Source organism: Giraffa tippelskirchi, chromosome 9 (genome assembly GCF_054371585.1).
Source record: "Giraffa tippelskirchi isolate mGirTip1 chromosome 9, T2T-mGirTip1v1.2.pri, whole genome shotgun sequence".
Lineage (NCBI taxonomy): Eukaryota > Metazoa > Chordata > Mammalia > Artiodactyla > Giraffidae > Giraffa > Giraffa tippelskirchi.
The window spans coordinates 22,503,008-22,524,080 of NC_137283.1; the positions used below are offsets into that span (position 1 = coordinate 22,503,008).

Genomic DNA, 21,073 nt, shown 5'->3' on the forward strand with positions numbered 1-21,073 from the left:
TCCTTTTCTTCTTTGCCTTTAGTTTCTATTCTTTTCTCTTCTTCTCCTCAGACAACCATTTTGCCTCTTTGCTTTTCTTTTTCTTGGGGATGTTCTTGATCACCACCTCCAGTACAATGTCACAAACCTCCTTCCATAATTCTTCAGGCACTCTATCAGATCTAATTCCTTGAATCAATTTGTCACTTTCACTGTATAATTGTAAGGGATTCGATTTGGTCATGCCTGAATGGTCTAGTGGTTTTCCCTACTTTCTTTAAGTCTGAATTTGGCAATAAGGAGCTCATGATCCAAGCCACAGTCAGCTCCTGGTCTTGTTTTTTTCTGAATGTATAGAGTTTCTCCATATTGCCTGCAAAGAATATAATCAATCTGATTTTGGTATTGACCATCTGGCGATGTCCATATATAGAGTTGTCTCTTGTGTTTTGGTAGAGGGCGTTTGCTATGACCAGTGCATTCTCTTGGCAAATCTGTTAGCCTTTGCTCTGCTTCATTTTGTACTCCAAGCCCAAACTTGCCTGTTACTCCAGGTATCTCTTAACTTTCTACTTTTGCATTCCCATCCCCTGTGATGAAAAGGACATCTTTTTAGGTGTTAGTTTTAGAAGGTCTTGTAGGACTTCATAGAACTGTTCAATTTCAGCTTCTTCAGCATTAGTGGTTGGGGCATAGACTTGGATTACTGTGATAATGAATGGCTTGCCTTGGAAACGAACAGAGATTATTCTGTTGTCTTTGAGATTGCACCCAAGTATTGCATTTCAGACTCTTTTGTTGACTATAATGGCTACTCCATTCTTCTAAGGGGTTCTTGCCCATGGTAGTAGATATAGTGGTCATCTGAATTAAATTCACCCATTCCAGTCCATTTTAGTTCACTGATTCCTAAAATGTAGATGTTTACTCTTGCCATCTCCTGTTTGATCACTTCCAATTTATCTTGACTCATGGACCTAACATTCCAGGTTCCTATACAACAATTGTTCTTTACAGCATTGGACTGTACTTCCATCACCAGTGACATCCAAAATCGGGTGTTACTTTCACTTTGGCTCCATCTCTTCGTTCTTTCTGGAGTCATTTCTCCACTCTTCTCCAGTAGCATATTAGGCACCTACTGACCTGGAGAGTGCATCTTTCAGTGCCCTATCTTTTTGCCTTTTCATACTGTTCATGGGGTTCTCAAGGCAAGAATACTGAAGTGGTTTGCCGTTCCCTTCTCCAGTGGACCACGTTTTGTCAGAACTCTCCACTATGACCTGTCCATGTGGGTGCTCCTACACAGCATGGCTCATAGTTTCCTTGAGTTAGACAAGGCTGGGATTCATGTGAGGGACTACTGTATGGTACTGGGCTATTAAAGAGCTCCCCCGGTAACTCACAAGCAGCAAAATTTGAGAATCGCTAAAATAGGGTTTACTGGTAATTGTCCAGCTGTCTATATTATAAGTTTTTGGTATGGATACTTGTTTAAAACAGAAAAAAAACAAAAAAAACAACAAAAAAACCCCTAAGAAACTCTGAATTTTGTATTGCTACAAACACTTTAGATTTTCAGGAAGTTTTCACATGTGATCTCTTTTAGTTTTGACAGTGACACCCTCATTTTGTTGATTAGTGAAGGCTTAGTAACTTGTTAAAGATATCAAATTTGCATTTGAGATCCAAGTCCATTGCTTTCCCTTTTCCTGATGAGTTAAGTAAAGCTCCTATCAGACAACATTTGGATAAGAAAGGCATTCCCCCCTCTCACTGGATGCTGTTCACACTCAGCACATTTGATTGTAATCTGGCTAAACGAGGCAGTTGAGAAATCAGACTTAGTTCCAGATGAGCAATTGTGAAAATCCCTGTGAAATAACTTTGAGTTTAGCCTTAATGTTTTTCTAATTTGTAGGCCAATCATGACAAATTAACCAGATAACTGCTCAAGCCTGCACCTCACTTTAATTGACCATCAGTTTCTTAATGGGATTGGAGTGTCCTGCCAGGGTCTGATGTCCTCCACCACAGAGGTCAGGAGAAGGCCCACGGTCCTGAACCATCAGACAGGAACTCCTTGGGCCAAGGCTGCTTCTATCCCTTATACAGTCCTGGCAAAGTCAGGTCATATTCAAGAGCACTGGGAAGATACTCAGTTGCTCTTAGGGACAGCTTGTCCCATTTCAAAATCAAAGATACTCTAGTGTGTATAAAATAGACAGCTAGTAGGAATCTTCTGTATAGCACAGGGAACTCAGCTTGACACTCTGTGATAAGCTAGAGGGGTGGGATGGGGGATGGATTGGAGGGGGATCCAAGAGGGAGAGGATATATGCGTACATATGGCTGATTCACTTCATTGTACAGCAGACACTAACATAACATTGTAAAGCAAGTATACCCCAATGAAAAAGATATAGTAGACAACAAAGGAAAGCAGAAAAAAAGGAAAAAAAAATCTCCCATATTCCTACCCAATAAAAAGATAGTCTAGTGACACTGCTGGTTATGATCCAGGTCAACTGGACACAGTACTCAAGCATCTTGCTCTAGCACAATCACTTGTCTTCTGTAGAGGGTGCTGTTGGTACCTCACATGGATTCTTTTTTCTGGCCCCAGACGCTGTGAGCATTGGCTGCTTACCAACTCCGGCTGCCCCCTTCTCTGGGAAGTTGACTGGGAGGTTCTGCTCCATATGCCCTGCCATTACCACCACCACTTGAGAGGCAGATCAATGAATAACCGATGAAGAGATTTTAAAAAAGGTCAGCCTCCTTGCCTGAGGTGGGAATAGCTCTGAGATGCAATTAATGCTCCAGGCATCACCCTCTGGAATGTGATATAGGCTAGACCTTACCTGAAACCATGTTCCTGCTCCCTGCCCTCCATTCCCCTCCCTAGCCTGCTCTCTCTTACAGGTTTTTCTCAGAGTACACTCTTCCAGTGACTCACAGGTACCTAAACCCCTGCCTCAGCTTTTGAGGTCTTAGGCATACTCTATCTTTGCTGTTGTTGTTGAGTCACTTAGTTGTGGTGGACTTTTTTGTGACTCAATGGGCTACACCAGGCTCCTCTTTCCATGGGATTTCCCAGGCAAGAATCTTGAGGTGGGTTGCCATTTCCTTCTCCAGGGATCTTCCCAACCCAGGGATTGAACCCACATCTCTTGCATTGCAGGTGGATTCTTTACCACTGAGCCACCATATATATATACACAGGATGACATTGGTATTCTGTATGGAGCAGCACAGAAAATTTCAAGTTGGGCAGTTCAATCAGCATCCCTTAGTACCAATATGATCATCTATCTGAGTGGACACAAACCTTAAACATGAATAGAAATATTTCATTAGAAAAGTTATCTTAATAAAATACTTAATTTGGCTTTTAAAATTCTATTTTTTGTAGAAGATTCAAATTTTCCTAAGATTAAAGACTCTGTTCGCTGTTTCAATTCCAGCACACCTTTCTATGACCCAGGGAATTGTGTGGTAGCTCAGGTCTGCCTACAGGTGTACATCACACAAGTGAATCTCACCCATGACAGAAGCTAACATAGGTGAAAAAGTCTGGAAACAGTTGCCTTGAGGAGTAATAAACTATCAACTGTAATAGGTCAGTCACAAATAAGGATGTACTACTTTTATTTGAAAGTACTCATAACCATCTAAAAGTACTCATAACTGGGCTACTCTAATATACTGACCTCAAGGTAAAAGTCTACAGCACTCGCCCACCCAGTGAGTAAATCAGCCAGCACCTAGGTTAATTATTTAGCAGTTTCAATCCATTTAATATAGATACATTACATATACATTAAATACCCAGACAGAACACATAAAGCAAGACTAAGGGAAAAGCCTATTAAACATATGCTTCCCAACCATCTCTTATTCATGACCCTAAGGCTGTTACCCAGCACGAAAGGGAATCTCCTCTCTAGCACTGGAGGATGCTGATAATGGATCAATAGCTGCAACCAGCGTATTTCTTTTCTTCCTTATACTGAAGTATCTTGTTTTCATTTTGTTTCTTGTTTCAATTCAGCCTCCCTAAGATTCTAATATAGGTAATAACTAATCCGTTATTCGATCCATAAGAGTCAAACTATTACCACCCAGCAAGAAACAAAGTGACTTGTGAAACATGACTGTATTAAAGCTTACTCAACCAATATTCACATATGTGCATTTTTAAATAATCAAATGGCTTCTCCTTCATTCATTTAATAAGAACTCTAGGCATTTACTCATTCAATACTTAACAACTGCCCTTGAATTCACTTGGAATATACTAGTGTGATTTTCTGGGGCAGGAAAAGTGGGATATCAAATAGAGAACTTCTAAACTTGTTCAATATCTTCCAAAATTGGCCCTTAATTAATTTTTCCATCTTCCTCTTTCAAGTTTAAACTTTGCCAATACACTTTATGTATTTGAATTAAAATTTCTGAGAAACATTTAGGGTTTTCTATGGGCAAGAAACTGTCTAGATGTTTTATAACTTTTGTTCAGGACTTTTCACTCCGCACTGTTCCTGGTTCTTTTTTTTTTTTTCCTTTTGCCTGTATAAATATAAATTATTTTTCAAGGCTCACCTGACTAGCTCAGTCCACTGGTCAAACTCTCTCTCCTGAATTTCTGGAAGACTTACTATTTGTACCACTTGTTTGGAACTGAATCATTTACTGACATGCCTTACAGTTCTTACACTCAATAAAGCTGAGATCAGGGACAGGGGTTAAATAACTTCTCAGGCATTTTCATCTTTACTGATCTTGCTTGCTGATGTCAAGGGAATTAAGAAAGGACTCAGATCAAGAATCCAAATGCAATTAGTTCTAACTGGAAATGACCTGAAATAAACCTCTGAATGTAAGAGTTGAATCAGTGATTATCATCTCATAGGCCTTGAACCCTTGGTAGGGGGAAGAGAAAGGATCTGGTGAGGATCTTAGGATATGTATATCAGATAGATATATAGATACAGATATAAACTTGCCTTCCCAGGTTGTGCTAGTGATAAATAACCTGCCTGCCAATGCAAGAGACATAAGAGACACAGATTTGATCCCTGGGTCAGGAAGACCTCCTGGAGGAGGGCATGGCAACCCACTCCAGTGTTCTTGCCTGGAGAATCCCATGGACAGGGGAGCCTGGCAAGCTACAGTCCACAGGATCACAAAGAGCTGGACACAACTGAAGTGACTTAGTGTGCACATGGGTATGGATATGGATGTCTAGAGATGTATACACACACACACATCTCGTTGTTGTCGTTCAGTTGCTCAGTTGTGTCGGACTCTGTGCAACCATACTGTTATGCTCCTCTCTGGGTAAGTGTTCTAGATAAAAATTATTTAATATCCTTTCTCACTTCAGGCTCTGCTTTTGGGACTTTAGCCATCCTCTATCTTTACTCCATGATTACATCCCGTGATTTCCAGTCATTTGTTACCATCAAATTTTCTTATTTTAACAAAAGGACCTACAAAATCTTTTATAATTATAATGGCATCCCCAGACTTTTAAACCGGACAGCTTTCGCCTGGAGGGTCTAAAGCCAATGTGATTCATTCCTGAAGCCACACACCCTCCATTGTAGCTGTTTTCTAACCAGTTGACACTATGTTTAACAAAGAATACACTTCTTTCTGCAGAACATTCTAGTGATCTACCTTTGTGAACTGAGCTCCACAACAGTCAGCTCCAACTACCAACAATCAGAACCCACTAGGCCAGGGTGGGACCATTGTACTTGTCCTGGGAAGCTTGAATCATCGTTCTTAACATTTATAGTGGGAAAGGTATGTGTGTGGGGGTCATCTTTACAGTAGCCACACTGATGTTGACTCCAAGAGCACAGAATCCTCCGAGGCCTCTTTGAAAAAGACTGCAACCTTTTGAATCCTCAAAAATTCTTATCTTTGATTGGGTGTTTGTTCAGGTAAAGAAGCTGGTAAGGACAACAATTATGGAAGCAGCTCCTTTCTTTTTTACCTTGCATGGGTGGACTAACATTCAACTCAGGAGCATCCACTTAATCCATGTCAGATCCACATGCCAGGCACCAAGAAGTGCTCTGCAGAAGGGCAAGTCAGGACTCTGAATCTGGGCAAATTATCAGGACTTATGGAATCAGCTCTCTCTGCATGTTGCTTTTCTCTTATTTATAACCTTTCTATTATGCTCCAAGAAGAACTGCTACTTAGACGTTGAAGATAAGTTCTGAAGTCAGAGTAAAGATTTTTCTATAAGACAAATGCAAGGTGATGGTCTGGAGTTTTTTTTGTTTTTGTTTTGTTTTGTTTTAATGCCTAGAGCTTCGTTAATTCACTTAACCACTGTTTTCAAAGATTTACTTCACTCATTAACTCATTTTTTAAAACAGTCTCTCAATTCCTTCATCACTTATTGCAGTCATTCATTCTCACATTCATTCAATATTTATTGAGTGCATACTATGTGCTTCAATGTTGCATTAAATCCTGAAGATTAAATGAGTGAAACCAACTATGGTCATTGACATCATGGGGAAGTTAAAGCGCAGTGAGAAAAAAAGACAGAGAAATCACATTAGCAAATGTAAAATGCAAATGCAGCATGATATCATGGAACATAAAAAGGCAGGATGAAAACTGTAACAGCAGGAGCTGACTTAGGCATAGAGCCAGGAATGACTTCTTGAAGAAGCCCATATGGAGTTGGGAGAGGCAGCCTCAGTTCAGTTCAGTTTAGTTCAGTCGCTCAGTTGAGTCCAACTCTTTGCGATCCCATGGACTGCAGTATGCTAGGCTTCCTGTCCATCAACAACTCCTGAAGCTTGCTCAAACTCATGTCCATCAAGTCAGTGATGCCATCCAACTATCTCATCCTCTGTCATTCCCTTCTCTTCCTGCTCTAAACCTGTCCCAGGAGCAGGGTCTTTTCCAATCAGTCAGTTCATCCCATCAAGTGGCCAAAATATTAGAGTTTCAGCTTCAGCATCAGTCATTCCAATGAATATTCAGGACTTATTTCCTTTAGGATGGACTGGTTGGATCTCCTTGCAGTAAAAGGGACTCTCAAGAGTCTTCTCCAATACTACAGTTCAAAAGCATCAATTCTTTGGCTCTCAGCTTTCTTTATAGTCCAACTCTCACAGCGATACATGACTACTGGAAAAACCATAGCTTTGACTAGACAGACCTATGTTGGCAAAGTAATGTCTCTGCTTTTTAATATGCTATCTAGGTTGGTCATAACTTTTCTTCTAAAGAGCAAGCATCTTTTAATTTCATGGCTGAAGTCACCATCTGCAGTGATTTTGGAACCCCAGAAAAAAAAGTCTGTCACTGTTTCCACTGTTTCCCCATCTATTTTCCATGATGTGATGGGACCGGATGCCATGATCTTAGTTTTCTGAATGTTGAGTTTTAAGCCAACTTTTTCACTCTCTTCTCTCACTTTCATCAAGAGGCTCTTTAGTTATTCACTTTCTGCCCTAAGTGTGGTGTCATCTGCATATCTGAGGTTATTGATATTTCTCCCAGCAATCTTGATTCCAGCTTGTGCTTCTTCCAGCCCAGCATTTCTCATGATGTACTCTGCATATAAGTTAAATAAGCAAGGCGACAATATACAGCCTTGATGTACTCCTTTCCCAACTTGGAACCAGTCTGTTGTTTCATGTCGAGTTCTAACTGTTGCTTCCTGACCTGCATACAGGTTTCTCAAGAGGCAGGTCAGGTGGCCTGGTATTCCCATCTCTTTCAGAATTTTCCACAGTTGGTTGTGATTCACACAGTCAAAAGTGTTGGTGTAGTCAATAAAGCAGATGTTTTTCTGGAACTCTCTTGCTTTTTCAATGATCCAATGGATGTTGGCAGTTCGATCTCTGGTTCTTCTGCCTTTTCTAAATCTGGCGTGAACATCTGGAGGTTAACAGTTCACGTACTGTTGAAGCCTGGTTTGGAGAATTTTGAGCATTATTTTACTAGCGTGTGAGATGAGTGCAATTGTGCGGTAGTTTGAAAATTCTTTGGCATTGCCTTTCTTTGGGATTGGAATGAAACCTTTTCCAGCCCTGTGGCCACTGTTAAATTTTATAAATTTGCTGGCATATTGAGTGCAGCACTTTCACAGCATCATCTTTTAGGATTTGAAATAGCTCAACTGGAATTCCATCACCTCCACTAGCTTTGTTTGTAGTGATGCTTCCTATGGCCCACTTGAGTTCACATTCTAGGATGTCAGGCTCTAGGAGAGTGATCACACTATCGTGGTTATCTGGGTCATGAAGATCTTTTTTGTATAGTTCTTCTGTGCATTCTTGCCACCTCTTCTTAATATCTTCTGCTTCTGTTAGGTCCATACCATTTCTGCCCTTTATTGTGCCCATTTTGCATGAAATGTTCCCTTGATATCTCTAATTTTCTTGACGAGATCTCTAGTCTTTCCAGTTCTACTGTTTTCCTGTATTGCTTTGCACTGATCACTGAGGAAGGCTTTCTTATTTCTCCTTGCTATTCTTTGGAACTCTGCATTCAAATGGATATATCTTTCCTTTTCTCCTTTGCCTTTAGCTTCTCTTATTTTCTCAGCTATTTGGAAGGCCTCCTCAGACAACCATTTTGCCTCTTTGCATTTCTTTTTGTTGGTGATGGTCTTGATCACTGTCTCCTGTACAATGTCATGAATCTCCGTTCATAGTTCTTCAGGTACTCTATCAAATCTAGTCCCTTGAATCTATTTGTCACTTCCACTGTAAGGGATTTGATTTAGGTCATACCTGAATGGCCTAGTGATTTTTCCTACTTTCTTCAATTTATGTCTGAATTTTGCAATAAGGAGTTCATGATCTCAGCCATAGTCAGCTCCCGGTCTTGTTTTTGCTGACTCTATAGAGCTTCTCCATCTTTGTCTGCAAAGAATGTAATCAATTCTGAGTTGGGAAGAAGTAAATGAAATGAAGAGGGGACAGAAAAGCATTTGAGGCAGAGGGAACAGTGTGGACCACTGGACTGTTGAGGAAGAGAAGGTGGTAAACAATCAGCTCAGAAAGCTCAGCACTGCTGAAGAACAGAAGGAAAAGGGCACATGTTGAAAGATGGAGCTGGAGGGGCAGTCCATAGTGTATAGTCTGGAAAATTAAGATGTGAAAGAACAAAATGCACTCTGCCTGACATTCAAACAAACCTGTCCACCTAAGGCAGCTCTTCCTCTCTCCAAGCTCAAGTTTACACCCAATCAGAGAGATAGCAACAGACACCAACACATTTCAGAAACTTTGCATAGTTTAGAAGAGCGGTTGATAGAGGAATAAAAATGAGTGCCAGGGGAACTGCGTCCCCCATTGCAAGCATCAGAAGAAGCTGATCTAGAAAGTGGTCTCCTCTTACTGCTTGTAGAATGCATTCCTTCTTTCTCGAGAGATGTCTTCAGTTTAAAGGTTTCCTCACCCTTTTTTCTTGGATGGAATATTTATGCTTGGCAAAGCACATGTTAGTTTAGTGATTTCAAAAGCTTTTACCTTTTTGTTCTTTCCAGTATAAAGACTCACCTATCACACTAAGCTCTGCGCTGGAAAAGATAACTCCGTGTTTATTCTCTGCCACACACTGATACATGCCAGCATCTGAGAGGTTCACTATCGTTATGTTGAGTGTTCCTTGCTCAATATGAATTCTATCCTGTGAAAGAAAAGAGGAACACAAAACAATGACCTTCTACAACTGAGACCTTAAGGCATCTTTGCTACATGTTATGTATCAAAGGGGCTTAATGGGAAGAAAATTGCCATCATATAAACAATTTGCATAACATGAGCTATTTACCTGTCAACTAAACTTGCGGCAGGTCAGATGCTAAATGAAACAACCCTTACATCAGTTGGTAAATGGAATTTAAATTGTAGGACTCTCTTGAGTTATCATTGATTTAATAGTGAAACAACTCAGATTAATATCCCCTCTAAACAGATGAACTTTAAAATGCCTTTTTTTTTTTTTTTTTTTTTACTCCAAGGCTTTGTGCTAACTGGGGGTGAGGAGTGGGAAATACAAGGAAATTTACTGTTTAGAGTAGTTAAAACGCTCAAATTATGAGCAGGCAACACTTTGAGGGTTAAAACGACTGTACTCTTCTTGGATGAAACAGAAACACATATTTAATGTCGTTGAAGTTTACTAAGAATAAAGAATAAGTATTGATAATTTAATGTTCTGTTACTTGTCTGCTGTTGGTGGCATGATCTAAGCTTAGGACCATCAACTTGTAGCTAATCTGAAGATAGCAAAGTGAGTGTATCAAACAACAGACCATCCTCATTCATCAGCCTGAGGCTACGTAACTTGAGGAGTCAATTTTTATAAGTACCCTAAAGGACGTCCTCTTCTCCAGGAGACCTGCCATTTAAAAAGTAAAATATTTTCTGTTTGCCCTAGGGTTGTGATTTAGCTGCCTGGCATCCATGATCCCTCACCTTAAATAGAGGAGGGAAAATGCCAGTTACCTGGGCACCTACACTCAAGCGATTTGAGGCTGGCTTTTAGAATTGAGAGAATCATGGGACCAGCGGGAGCCCTGCAGTGACAGGAGGAGGTGTGGGTGGCACAGTGTGGACTAGGCTTGTTACATCTGCCTGTTTCTGTGGCTGCGAGGGCTGATAACCTGGCCAGCGCTCAGAGTGGTTGTTCTTGCCTGGGGCTGATGGGGGAGGAAACCAGAGCACAAGAAACTGGCTGTCAAATTGGGGCCTGGGGAAAATGTCATATTTCAGCAAAAATTTGAATTCAGTGGGAAAATATATAAGGGAAATTAAACTGGACACAATTGTTCCTCATTCTAAGGTCCCTCCACCTCATTTATTTTTATAGGCATGATTCCTATCTCTTTGAGCCTTCTTGACAAGCCTATTCAGATTTCTTGGTTAGACTGCTCTACAGGATGGTTACCTTTATAAAAAAAATTTTTTTTGCACATGATTTGGAATATTGGCATGCAGGTGTACTTTGAAAAGGAGTTATTTTTGTCTGTCTTTCCACCCATTTAGCAGATTGGGTGGCTACCTCCACCTCATCTCCTGGGCTGTGTGCTTAGCTACTCAGTCATGTCCAACTCTTTGTGACCCCATGAACTGCAGTCCGCCAGGCTCCTCTGTCCATGGGATTTTCCAGGCAAGAATACTGGAGTGGGCTGCCATGGCCTCCTCCAGGGGAATCTTCCCAACGCAGGGATCAAACCCAGGTCTCCTGCATTCCAGGCAGATTCTTTACCAGCTGAGCCACCAGGGAATCCCATGAATACTGCAGTGGGTATACTATCCCTTCTCCAGGGGAATCTTCCTGACCCAGGAATCGAACTGGGTTCTTCTGCAATGCAGGTGGATTCTTTACCAGCTGACCTACCAGGGAAGCCCTTCCCTGGGCTGCTGGTCCAGAAATAACCAGACTCATCATGGCTTCTCTCAGGTCCTGGGATCTGCTACTGCAGTTCCTGCCCACAGCCAGTAGGAGGCGCAGCCTGGTACCTTCTATCTCTCTCACTTCAGAGTCCTGTTAAGCCAGGCGGCAGTTGGGCTGCTTTTTCACTTAGCCTTAGCTACAGGGATACTGCAACCTGGTCTCCAAAGAGGATTTTTAATATCTGAGCTTTCAGCTACTACTGCCTGCTTCATGGCCTACAGACTGGCGCCTCCCACTTTGCTCATCACTTTTACTTGTTCTTCTATTTCTGTTCCATTAAGAGATGTCAGTCTCGAGTTTGCACATGCCACTGCTACATGTCTGAGGCACAGTGAGCATTTTGCTGGTCCATATACTGGACTGTGTTGTTCACTAGTCTTCTCAGACAGAAGACAATATAAAACCACACTGAAGGGGAGAACTGGATGCTGAGAGTCTTACACACTCACTTGTACATGCAAACTTGTATCTTAGCACAATTACATGATCCAGACCTTCAGCGTAACTCTCCAGTTGTAAAGCCAGTGACGTTAATCTCTGAAGACCAAAGATCCGGTATGGATGTTTAACAAGGCTGAGTAATGCTGGAGAATTGGATTTATGTTCAGTTTCTATGTATCAACCACATTCACTTGTTCCACTATTAATGGCAGTTGGTTGCATATAATTTTGGAAACAACTGGTCATTTTTCTCTTTCCATAGCAACAAGACCACATGTCACATTAAAGTCAATATTAAGACACTATTTTCACTCATTTGCTTACCCGAGTTAACAGTGGTTCGCCATTTTTCAGCCACCTGTATGTAGGCTTGGGCCTTCCATTGGCTTTACATTCCCAGAAGACGTTTTCTTCAATGGCCACATGGATGTCATTTATTTTTTGACTCCAATTCGGTTGAGCTACAACAGTTCACAAACCAAAGACGTACATTCAGTGCATGTTCAACTCATGTTTGTCATATGCAGTCAAGGGACAAAAAAGAGTTTATGATAAAATTATTTTTCTAGAGGTTATGCCAATTACAAAGCTGGGTAGAAGTTCAGTGGGTACTTGTAGAATAAAACACACCATCTCATGTCCAACTCTGAATGTCCTGTTTTTGCAGCCTGTGGCTGTTTTTTCCATCACTAAAGGCAAAATCAGCAAAGCTATCATGCTGCTACTGCTGCAAAGTCGCGTCAGTCGTGTCCAACTCTGTGCGACCCCATAGACGGCAGCCCGCCGGGCTCTCCCGTCCCTGGGATTCTCCAGGCAAGAATACTGGAGTGGGTCACCATTTCCTTCTCCAGCCATAGGGTAAAATTAACTGCTCCTCCTCCCAAATATCTATTCTTCATTTTTCCCTTTTAATAAAAGAAATCTCCCACCACCATTCTGTTACTTTAAGCTGGGATCATGTTTTCCTAGCTACACACTGTATTCTCCAGATTCGTTTGCATCTAGAGGTAATTATAAGATGAGGTTCATACCAATGATATGTGGTATGTGTGTGGAAGTGATGAGGGCGACCTCCAGGTTACTGACTTAAAGATACCAGCCCTGGATTCTCATTTTTCTTTCCCACTAATTAGAAAGTGACAAGTGAAACAGCCTTGGGCTCACAGATGAAGCTATGTAGGATAAGCTATGTAGGATGAAGATGCTGACCTTGAATGATCTTCTGGAATAAAGCAACCCCAGACCCACATGCCTATTTTTGGAGAGATATATGTGAAGGAAAGAAACTCCTTCTTTAAGACACTATATTTCTGTATGTCTCTCACACACATCATATAAATAATTTTTTGTGACTCCTTTCTCCTTCAAGACTATCATCATTTTCTATTATTACCTTTTTTTCATGTTGATAGAATATTTTCTATTAGCATATGGCCTTACAATTCCAGATCTCTGAATGAGCCCTGGTTTTCACCAAAACCTTCTTAAGGAACTGAGCCCTGCCTTGCCTAACACAGGAATTCAAGACTGCACTCAGTTCATTCCCACGCTGCCCAATGCCGTACTCCAGGGGTCCCCAACTCTCCAGGATCTAATGCCTGATGATTTGAGGGGGAGATGATATCATAATAGAAATAAAGTTCATGATAAGTGTGATGCACTCAAATCATCCTGAAACCGTCCTCCCACTCCTGGACTGTGAAAAAACTGTCTTCTGTGAAACTCGTCCCTGTTGCCAAAGAGGCTGGGGACTGCTGTATCACTCCCTCCCACCACCAAAATTGTGCCTCATTTCTCATGCTTCAAATAAAGTCCCATTTTCTCTCCTTGTTCTTAAGGGAAATAAAGACAATGCTAACCCACAGTCCCTAAAGCGTCTTCATATATATCAAGCCTTCCCTAAAGCACAATTCATGCTATTGGTAAACTATAATGGCACACGTAATTAGACAGAAAACCCTAAGCCCAAAGTGCAGAAGCAAAGTGTAGTCATTCTGGAATGTATCTTCGTACTGTGCACTTGCATAGGATAATGCCTACCAACTTGAACCCAATAGTTAGAACTGATATTAGTATTTAATTAGAAGATGCTACTCGATATTCTTAACATATCTCTTAGTTGACTTGACCTCAGTATGTTCGTTCAATGAGGTTACCAATCATTCATAATTTAATTCAGAAGGAAATGACTAGTGTTGAAGTCAAGCTTACCTTCTCAATAATGGAAAAAAAAAAAACTGGAACAACAACTCACTTAACCAGCAGAGGTCCCTAGGTCCTTGCATAAATGTCACTTTCTCCTTTTATTCATCTATAAGCAAATTTCATGTTTTTCAAAGAGCAAAACGCAATTTTACAAATCCTCTACTGATGCGGATGACGCATTGTTTCAAATGAGGGGAGGCCGAACGGGTCAACTTTCAAAACAAGTTATGACATCAAGAAGCATTAACTTGAACGCAGGGTTGTAACCTTTATCCTTGAAGGAGCTGTAAGTCTGCCATTGTTCTTTATCTTCCTGCTGCTTTGCAAAGGGAGCTAAAATGGTAGATACTACCTTTTCAGTTCTCTGTCTGGAGAATTGGATGTGCAACACTGATGAGGCTAATGGCAGTTGTGTGCCTGATTTCACATGCAACCTGCTGAATATTTACCCCCCACAGGGTCTATGAAAACAAAGCAAACAAGAAAAACTATAGAAATCTGTGTGGAATATTAACAACGAAGGCAAACTTTTCAAAGAGAGTGAGGAAGAAAAAAAAAAATATGAAAGGGCAAATGTAACTTATGAAGCAATGTCAAGTTGAAGTTCAAAAAGGAAACATCAAAACCACATGCGGAGACAGAGATTTCAATGTCATAGATTTCCTGTAACTCTTGGGTTTATTCATGGCTTTCTTTCAAAAACACAGAAAGCTAGAAACACAACCTTGCAATCTCAAAGAGGATAGGGAGAAGTGAAGAGAAGGGAGGGCCTTTGAGAGGATTTTGAAAAGACCTTGCAAAGTTCTAACTAATTAAACCCTTCTGAGGGCTCATTCTGTCTCTTCCAAGAGGGTTATGGAGGTTAAAGTGCTCAACAAGAATACTCAATGGTAGTGGTTTGTGCTGGTCAAGGTGAAATCAACAGCAAATTCAGTCTTTGTGAGACATCGTCAGATACTTTCCTTTTTTTTAAGTAAAATTAATTCACAGAAACCAGATTTGAAGGACAAAAATCTACTCCTCCTGAAGTAAAATGAATTCATAGAAGTCAAATTTGAAATGATATAAACACACTCCTTTTGAAGTCAATATCTGGACAGGGGCCCATGGGGATTGAGAATGGAATACTGCATTATACAGATGGCAAAGGATGAGATAATCTTTCTTTTAACATGCCAATTGCAGATCTACAGGGCAAAAACCCACACAGTGAAGGGTCCTCCTGCTACTCACTTAGATTGGATGAATCATATCTAAGTGAGTGAGTTTTTTGTAGTAGAATAGTTCTGTGCCTCATGGAAATTGTTCATATCTCTACACATCTCTTTGGGTCACTGAGTTCAAAGTCCTTGGATAACAAATGGTCCACCTTAGTGCATAAGAGAAAATATTGTTTCCTTTAACTTTTTTTTGGATAATGTATGTGGGTCTGTGGTATTTATCACTTAATATCTAGGTTCTTTTGCAACACCATGTCTAAAAAAATAGCTCCATGGAAGGCTTGAACAGGTTGATTCAGCCCTGTTATTTCAAAAAGAAGTTTATGTCTAAATGCTTTTCGGGCATTATATATATATATAGATCCCAAATACTAAACAGAATTAATCTTATTCACATGTTAAAACAGAACCATCTGTTTTGGCCATTCATATTCTTTCAAGGTTTGAATAGAAGATTCTCTCCTCTAAAGTGAATCTTTAGTCTTGTTCTCAAGATACAAATTCAAGTACAAGATTAAATGATTGTGTTTTACTTGACTCTGTGACACTGTTAGTCTCTTGCATAAATGAACAAGCTCTTCCTTCCAATCATTTGTTCAACAACTGCTAGAAATGACCTAAGTCAATGCATAATCCAGCCACTGGAATCATGAAAGCATCTTGTCCAATAACAATTTATATTATAGACAGATATAATTTGACCTTAGTGGTCAAACAGTTCTCAGATGTATCTGGCTCTCTGAGTGTCCAAAACCAGAAATTTCTAATAGAAAGAAAAGCCATCATGAGCCTTAGCCCTTAGGGAAAAAAAAAGAAAAGATATAATGGGGGAAAATAATTTAAATTGCTATTAGAATGATTACTTGTATCCATTCAAAATTATTTCTGGTTGCTTACACAGTCTTAGAGAAGATGAATCTGTCTTAAGCTATACTCAAGGATATTAAGGGTCTTGGTATCAGTTCTGTTTGGGACAATTTGGCAGACTCTTGCTTGAGTGCAAAATTATCTCATTCTATCCTTTAAGCCACTTTGTGAGACTGAATATTAGCTAGTGATCACACATACATAGCACATCTATAGGGAAATTAGTACACCATACTACATGATGTTTCTATATTCTGACCCTAGATATCCTCCCATACCATTTGCAGGGTCATGAAGCCCACAGTTTTGCTTTAGAGCCAAAGGACCATAGCCCACAAAGTCTTGGACATACAGCCATAGATATAAATTGGAAAGGAAAATAAAAAGAGCTCTTTTTGGCTCAATAATCAGGTGATTGTAAGTCACTTCCTTAGAAAATAGGAAGTGAAAAAGTCAATTGTTCACCTGGACGTTTTCATTTATGACTTTTGTTGTGGAAAACAAGCAGATAAAGTATCTGAATGATTGATGGAGTTTTTTTCCCCTTTACCTATTTAATGCAAATATCTTATTGGCAAGACAAAGAACACAGAACAGGTCTAATCAGATCTCTGATTCTCACTCATTCTATCATCTTGAGTAAGTTATTTTATGTCTCTGGGTCTTTATTTTTAACTTGTAAAAATCAAAGAGTTGGCTCCAAAAGATCCTTCCAGCTCAAACATTATAGATCCATTGAAAAACAGTCTCGTTCACTGCTTGAATATTATATTCCCTGTTTCGTCATGGTGAAAATGACTTTACTCTCTTAACACCTGTCACATCTAGGAGAAATTGTACAAAGGTATTAAATATCAGGAAATTTAGCTCATGCTTCATTCTTCTAAATGATGACTGTTATTCCACTGGTCTATTTGTGCAAAAAGGAATTCTAAAGACATAATGAGGTGGAAAGATGAATAATTATCAAGTGAATTAAATCCATTTTATACCTCCCTCTCCTTTTTTCAAAGGTAATTACTGTAGCATCCTCCTTCCACTGCATCTATGTGGACTGGTCATAATGCTTGATGTGACAGAAGTCTACGAGCTTTCATGGAAAGCAGGAACACCTTTATTTGCAGTAATTTATTCTTCGGGTTCACTCTACCACCCGGAAACAACCTAGTACAGGAGCAATGGCCTTTGCACTGTGGACTCAAACAGGCAGCATCAGCATCACCGGGAAACTCAATAGAAATGCAACTTCTTGGATCCCATGCTAGCTAGACAAAATCAGAACTTTTGGGGAGTAGAACCCAGTATTCTGTATTTTAATAAAATTTTCAGATTATTCTAACTGCACTCCGAAGCTTGGGAACTTCCAGCATGAAAGAACAGGCATAGCATCTGGAACCTAGCTCTGCTTACGATGGGCTTCCCTGGTGGCTCAGATGGTAAAGAATCTGCCTGCAATGCAGGAGACTGGAGTTCGATCCCTGAGTTGGTAAGGTCCCCTGGAGAAGGAGATGGCAACCCACTCCAGTACTCTTGCCTGGAGAATTCCATGGACAGAGGAGCTTGGTAGGCTACAGTCCATGGGGTCACAAAGAGTCAGACACGACTGAGCGACTATCACTCACTCTGCTTACTATGTAGCTTCAATCAGTAATGTGAGTATCTCTTTGGGAAGCAGTTTCCTTATCTAGAAAATGGCTAAGTGTAGGAATGACAAAATAGTGTCTTACTGGTTCTAAGTCCAAAATATATGTCAAGTCTCCATTTATTTTCGTTCCTTGCGTCCTAGCCACCATCATTCCTCACCTGGTTGGCTTTCTGACTGCTTATCCTGCTTTTACTCTTGGTTGCCTGTAATCTAATCATCACAGAACAACCAGAGTGGTCTTTTAAAAGCATGAATACAATTGAGTCATTCCCTATCTAAAATCTCACAGTGGTTTCCCATTATCAGAATGAAACCCAAACTCAGTGCCTGACTCACGAAGTACTGCCTCATCTGCCACCCTCCTCTGTTTCCAAACCCTTTATCCTTTCTCACTAGGACTTAGCCACGCTGGCCTCCTTGATGCATCTCACACATTAAGTAGTCTTCTGCCTCAGGGCCTCTGCACTTCCTTACCTTCTGCCTGGAAAGCACTACCCCTTGAAAGCATGGCTCTTTTTCACCCTTTAAGTTTCAGTTCTTAAGTTAAATCTCAGACAAGTCTTCCCTGACTGCCTTATCTTATGAAGTCTTTCTTCTGTTCCTGAAAAGTGAAAGTGAAAGTCGCTCAGTTGTGTCCAATTCTTTGTGACCCCATGGACTGTAGTCCATGGAATTCTCCAGGCCAGAATACTGGAGTGGGTAGCCTTTCCCTTCTCCAGGGGATCTTCCCAACCCAGGGATCAAACCTAGGTCTCCCACAATGCAGGCAGATTCTTAACCAGCTGAGCCACAAGGGAAACCAAAGAATACTGGAGTAGGTAGCCTATCCCTTCTCCAGTGGGTCTTCCTGACCCAGGAATCAAACTGGGGTCTCCTGCATTGCATGTAGATTCTTTACCAACTGAGCTATCAGGGAAGTCCTTCTTCTGCTCCTAGTTACCTGCTATCGTATCATCCTAACCACCTTCTTCATGACTGTTATCACATTATGAAATTTTCTAGTTCATTTATTTGCATAGTAGTGAATTGCCTGTCTGCTCCTAGTAAAAGAAAAGCTCCCTGAAGACAGGGATTTGTCTTATAGTCCTAAGCGTCTAATGCTCTGACACCTGGTAGGCAATAAAAAAAAAAAAATTATTTGAACAAATTAATAATATATTAAAGTCATTTTGGAAAATGTCAACCTTTAAGCACCAATGTACCCTTGAAAATATAACATGTATTTTAGTAAGCTTTTAATGCTGAAAAATCCCTGAAAGAGCAGATTAAACCACACAGACAAGTACAGGTCATGGCACAAATAACTCGGGAAGGTGGAGATGGGTAAAATTGTTCATGTTTGAACTAGCTTCAATTCTTCCCAAACGCGAGTAGCACATGCTAAGCTAAAGACACAGTCACAGTGGAAACTCACCAGCCAGGAGCACATGCTCCTATGACCCTTATACAGGGAATGTAGGAGCAATGAAACCATGCTCAGCAGGCCTTTGGAGGAAGGTTAAAAGGTTTCAGTGTGGGATCAGAAAAATTGCCATTTTGTCAGGCCAGAACAGAAGTGAGCACACCTGTCTGGTTTCTCAAGTGAAGAGTGGATGAATGGGATGCAGCAACTTGGAACCAAAAAGGACAAGCAGGTCTCTAAGCTGAAACCCAAGGTTTATTGTCCCCAAGCACAGCACCTCTTAGTGTTGTTAGACATTCTCTTGTCAACAAAGAGAGCATGTTCATGGATAAGTAACTGGGGCTACTTTCTCCCCTTTTGTGAAATATATATGGTGATTTTAATTATAACAATTCATTTAAACTGGAGATCTAGGCAGCTGAATATTGGGAACACTGTATTGAGAAAACCCAGTAGATACCACAAAGGAAAAAAAAAAAGAAAGAAATGACAGCCAAGCACTTTTGCATAATTAAGCTCTCCTGTGACAATGAAAATAATTTGATAATTTCCATGTCATCGATACGCTAGTTGAGGGAAAACAAAAGGATAAAAAAGATGCAACAGCCCAGCATCGTGAAGTCAACTGATCTGACAAGCTTCTAACACCTAGGGTGGTTGACAACGGAGGAAAAAGCTGAGTTATCTTCAGAAAGCAGGCACATTTCATTTGGGTTTTTTTCCATGGATGAATGCAGATAACTTCATTTAAAAGGGAAATGCTGTTAGCATCAGATTTTCATCTCCAAGGCTGGGTCCTGGAAAACCGTTCACTGTTTCTCCAGAAGGTTATTGATAAGGTTGATTCTCCAGAAGACTAACTCTGGGATCTTCTGTTTCCAGTGTAGGAAACTTACGACCTACTAGAAAGCACTATGCCAACTCCTGGTGACAGAATATTTCCTACGTTTTTAATATACTGAAAAACAGATATTTCACTTCAAAGAAAACCATGAAAGTGAAAAATTACTTCAATCAATTAACTGAGCAATACAACTAACATTTAGGGATCACAACTACTGAATGGAAAAATCTATCTAACTAATTGAAAAAGGAAAACACTGGCCATTTACCTGAACATTTTCAGGTTGTTCCTACTTGATGTAGGAGAAATGATTATTACACTGAAGAGAAAAATGTACCCTAAACACTTAAAAAAGACAGTGATTGCATCTCACTGAACAAATCTGTAACCTTCAGTCTTAAGTTTTTCTAGCAATGAACTGTGATGTCGTCTGCTTTTCAACCAATCAAATAAGGTGTCAACCATCATAGTTTATGAAAGAGCAAAGATCAAGCACCAGGTCTGTCATTTGGCATGAGCAGAGTTGGTCTTTTAGCATTGTTGAAGGAAAATGGGTGATTTTTAAAAGGTGCGTATTTATTTAAACAATTGGTGCTCAAGTCATCATGTGAAGCACTGGCTAACATCATGTGTATTCTTTTATCCCTTGGGCAACGTCACAGGTATGAGTCCAAAATGCCAGATGGGGAGCTTGCGGAAGGCTAGCTGATATGCAAAAGCTCCATCCAGTTTCTAACTATGCTTCTAAAAAATCTTACATGACTACTGAACAAAATCTTTTCCCCATATCTGAAATCCAAAATGCTCTGGAAGAAGACTTGATGAAATAAATAGACTTTTGTGGTATCAGTTGTTGTAAGACATCAGAAGTTTAAACTCTTTGCTACAACTTGCCCCTAAAGAACTGCTCTCATCCCTTTAATAAACATTGTTGTTCACCTAAGCCATTCTTAAATAATTATCAATCTGTAATATTTATTTTCAACACCCCATGGGATTCAGGCATGTTCCAACTTGGG

General features: G+C 40.3%; 1 protein-coding gene across 1 annotated transcript in view; it reads right to left on the reverse strand.

The window, feature by feature from the left end:
* CNTN4 (contactin 4) overlaps positions 1-21,073 on the reverse strand; it is a 1,007,382-nt gene that overhangs the window by 166,913 nt on the left and 819,396 nt on the right. The window contains exons 11-12 of the mRNA XM_081528227.1: positions 12,196-12,332; positions 9,528-9,657 (exon numbers count right to left, since the gene is read on the reverse strand). Coding sequence (XP_081384353.1) covers positions 9,528-9,657; positions 12,196-12,332 — 267 coding nt within the window. The remainder of the gene's footprint in view (positions 1-9,527; positions 9,658-12,195; positions 12,333-21,073) is intronic.